General features: G+C 37.6%; 1 protein-coding gene across 1 annotated transcript; it reads right to left on the bottom strand.

Annotated features, from left to right (window-relative positions):
* Positions 1-1,050: 1,050 nt before the first annotated feature.
* LOC149849222 (uncharacterized) lies at positions 1,051-4,172 on the bottom strand. The gene is made up of 7 exons (XM_090007713.1): positions 4,088-4,172; positions 3,921-4,001; positions 3,664-3,840; positions 3,396-3,566; positions 2,508-2,717; positions 2,326-2,388; positions 1,051-1,872 (listed from the first exon to the last, which is right to left on the bottom strand). Exons 1-7 carry the CDS (start codon positions 4,170-4,172, stop codon positions 1,166-1,168), a joined length of 1,494 nt encoding a protein of 497 aa, XP_089863839.1. The 3' UTR covers positions 1,051-1,165.
* Positions 4,173-4,505: the final 333 nt, after the last annotated feature.

The following is a 4,505-nucleotide window of genomic DNA, read 5'->3' on the forward strand; positions in this document are numbered from 1 at the left end:
CTCAAAAATTTACAAAGATTTTGGACCAATGATTTTTCGAACCTTATAGAAACCCACCCATGTGTGATCACTATAAAATTAAGTACATAGATCACATCTTTAGGGTCAGAATTTAAAAATAAAACAAAAAAAAAAACTAAAAAACCCATTAAGCACATATCATTAAGCACCTACCCTTCTCTCTCTCTCTCTCTCTCTCCATATATATATATATATATATATATATATATATATATATATATATATATATATATATATATATATATATATATATATAAAGAGAGTGAATGGTAGATGCGCAACCCTTAGGCACGCAGCTACCAGCGCAACTTCCCTGGACATCCATTGCGACCTTGATGGATAGCCAGCGAAAAAACCATGAAAAAACTGTTTGAAAAGTGAGTTTTTCTGGTTTTTTAGAATTAGTGGTACTCTTAAAGGATGCATCCATCCTTTTTTAAAAAGTGTTTTAGCGGGTGGCATTTTGTGCACTGGCCATCCATCAAGGCTGCGATGGATGGCCAACAAACTTGTGCTAGTAGCTGCACACCTAAAGGTTGGACAGATACCACTTTCTCTCTCTCTATATATATATATATAGTATGGAAAGTGCTAAATGGGTTTTTCAGTTTTTTTATTTTATTTTTAAATTCTGACAGCACAACTGTAATCTATGTACTTGATTTTATAGGGATCAACTCTTTAAGTATTGGATTCTAACACATGGATGGGTTTTTATATGGTTCGGAAAATCAATGGTCCAAAATCTTTGTAAATTTTCAAGACTCCAAATATCATTTTTGTTCATGAAAACACATGATCCATGCCCAATACATTTATGCGGTCAAAACTGCGAAAAAACTATTGAAAGAGCAGAAAAGCCCATTTAGAAGATTTTATTTAGCACCTACTATATATATATATATATATATATATATATATAGAGAGAGAGAGAGAGAGAGTGTTTTTGCACATGAAAGAGCATAAAATTACATGAAGCCACTATCCAAGATTCTCAAGAATACACATCCACCATTCTTGCTTTCTTACTGACAAAAAGCAGCACTAGGCTGAGATTCTCTGCATAAAAAATCTTCTATACTCACAGACCCAAGAAAGGATCTACTAGTAAAGGGTAAGGGGAAATATGAGCTTTGCAGTTGACTCAATAATCATGATTATAAGCTATATAATGTGATCTAGACCTTATGTGATGATAATCATACATGGGATCTCCATAATCCACAGGCTTGATCTCCATTGTTCCTTGCCTCCCTCCCTCTTCTTGCACTGCTCCAAACACAATCTCTTTGTTTGATTCACAGCTTGGTTCGTAGAAAGTCTGAGCCACCGAAGAGTAATGGCGCAAAGGATGAATTCTCTCCTGGTGGTGATGCTGCCGTTGATGTTCAGGTTCCCAATTGTTGTAATAAGGCCAATCACGGCCATTTCGAATATAATGAGTCTTCTCAATTTCCTTAAACATGAATGGATAGCTCTTCTTGGGAGTAGGTGCACGTGTGTCTAGAGAAGGTGGTTCATCGCCCTCTGGGATGACAAAGCTCTCCTGCACTGGCCAAGCACTAGCTCGTCTGCGCTGTTGTTGTTGGCAGTGGCGACTGTTTTGCTCATCTTGTGGCCTCTTTCTAAAATTTGGACACAATCCTCCAATGATTTCTATTATGGAGGAAACAACATCGACAAAAGACTTCCAAAATGAAACCCACCCTGCATCCTGCTTCTCTGATTCTCCTCCGTCTACTGGGATCAGTGGTGGCCTCATCGATGATTTTAATGGTGAACTAGAAGAGAAACTAACTTTCGCTGGATTATTACCATCCTGCATTTCAAATACAGTACTTAATCCATAAAAGAGACATCTAACAGGTGATTTTCCAAAAAGGAACCAGAAGTTCTGCACAGAGAATATTACATATAGGGAGGTTCTTGGATAGTATACCACTGAATTTTCTTAGATACTAGGATCAATTTGGTGCATTCTCCAAGAGCATGAATGATGATTTTCTTCTTCATTAACTTGGTTTCATAAGTAGGGAAAGAAGAATAAGCCACCATCCTTTAATTGATACTCCGTGGTGTGCACCAGCGCTAAAAATGTTACAGGGATACTCCAACTTACCCCCATGTCGTGTCCCATTGTATACTATTCTTAGTAGAGATTTACACAAAAAATGGTATCTCCCGTGTCCATTTAGCTGTGTTCTTGTTACATAGCCTAAAACAAACACATGCAGGGAGAAGAAATGAGATGGGAGTACAAATGGAACAGGGTACTCACATTCTGTGGTGAAACTATGATTCCAACCCTTCTTTGTAGCAAAGCCAGCATGTAACCAAAAAATCCAGCTCCGAGAAGCACAGCAATCCCTGCAATAGCTATTCACAACTTGCATTGTATTCAAGCTCTACCAGAAAAGAATCTAAACTATAAACATAAGAAAACAAAAGGTGCTGCAATTTAATCGAATTACTGTTTCACAGTTTACCCGACCAAAACTGGTTTCCGTACTGATATGCACAATCATCAAAGTGAAGTTGGATTTCTCTAATTGCCTGTTTGCCACGGTCTACAACAAGCAGAGAACAACTACTTCCAATATATATCACTTCAAAATCATTTGAAAACTTTGCATCTTCACTTAGCCCATCAACATGGTCACCTCTGCTCCATTTTCCTCCAGCTATAGTTGTAACTCCTATAACAATTTAGAGTAACCACACTGTAACTTCTCTTACACTTAGAATGAAACAAACAACATTATCAACTACCCAACAAGCATTGGCATCACTTAATACACTTGCATGATTATTCAGAACATTCAGAGACACTGGCTAGTTCTACTAACAGAATAGAATTGGGAAGAAAACTAGAGCATTCAGTAACACCAATCATCTTTGTTTCTGTTCTTAGCAGAATGCAGTGAAAGATATAAGATGATACAGAACAATTGTTTTGTTTCTTTTTCTATCAAAATTTAACCAAAATCTAATGCGTGCTACACCAGAACAGTTTTAGTCATTGTTCCTCTCATGTATTACATTGTTGAGACTACTAGATCTTGAGAAATTTACCGCATAATTAACAAAAAAAAAGAAAACAAAGAGAAAAAAAAAACAAGTACCATGGACAGTCACCAGCAAATCATCTCCTAAAAGAAAACTTTCTAACTAACCAGCAGAAAATGCCTAAAGAAGTGTACCACGGGTTTTATACGCTCATCCAGATGAAAATTTCAGGACACTAAACTAAGCCATCCTTAGACATGCAAAATAATTGATCACCCAAATGCAGCATTCATGAAAACCTTGAAAGAACTGAAAACCCCCAAGGGGTTTAAGGGTCTACGGTTTTAAGAAGGATACACATAACTTACCTGAATCACTGATCTTCCTTATGGCCATGTTCATACTGTCAGCAACATAAATATTTCCCTTATCATCCACTGTGAATGACTTTGGATGGTTCAATCTTGCCTCTCTCGCCTTCCCATCCACATGCCCAGAGTATCCTTCTGTTGAACCGGCCACCAACTTTGCTCTGCTATCTGCATTTCTCCCCAAGAGTGGAAACAAATGACTAAAACCATGAATCTTCAGAAACAGATAAAAGAAAACAGACGAAGAAGTAAAATGAACACATACTTCTTGATAAAGGCATTGAGATCTTGTACAGGTTGCTGTTAAGAGAGTCCAAAACCAGAAGTTCCCCATTCTGGGAAACCTGAACAGAGTATGGCTCAATCCCAAGCTTGCTTCCATCAAAAACAGTTTCAACAGTGTACCCACTCTCAAATTGCATCACAGGCCTTGCAGCAATAGCTACACAGGAAGAAGCAAAATGCAAACTTTAAGGGAAACAGTCACTGATTTGAAGACAAGAGGAGACTTTTCAGACCTACCAGTTTTTGTAGTAGCAGATAGTGATCTAAAATATTTCAGCAGAGCAGAAAATGAATTGGAGAAGAAGCTAGAAACAAACCCTGTAACAAAAAAATTGGACCTTTACAATGCTAGGAAGCTGAAGAAGAAAAGAAGAGAATTTGATGGATGCGGGTATTATTCATACCCGGGGGAGCAGCTAAAACAGTGGTGGCAGTTGCTATGTAGAGGATGATGAAAAAGATAACAAATGGGTCTCCTTTTCTTCTCATTTTTGTGAAATGGGTTCACCTTCTTTCAATTAAAACCCAACCAGAAAAATGTATCTCAACGCATTAGCAGATCTTGCATTTTACAGTCTGATATTGAAATGCAACACAGGAAACCTCCTCCTGTTTCTGCAGCGGTTTCTTCTTCCTCTTCAAGCAGATGGTATGTTACAGAAAACGGAAGAGACAAAATGGGCACTGATACAGCCAGTGGGGGCTATCGTAAAAAAAAATAAAAATAAAGACATAAAGCATAGGAAGCGTTGGGTTTCCTTGGGGAGGAATCCTGGCTTGTGGTTTTATGGTTAATGAAAATTTAACGTAGTTTTCAATGTG

This window comes from Nuphar pumila, chromosome 1, assembly GCF_984573655.1.
Source record: "Nuphar pumila chromosome 1, dmNupPumi1.hap1.1, whole genome shotgun sequence".
NCBI lineage: Eukaryota > Viridiplantae > Streptophyta > Magnoliopsida > Nymphaeales > Nymphaeaceae > Nuphar > Nuphar pumila.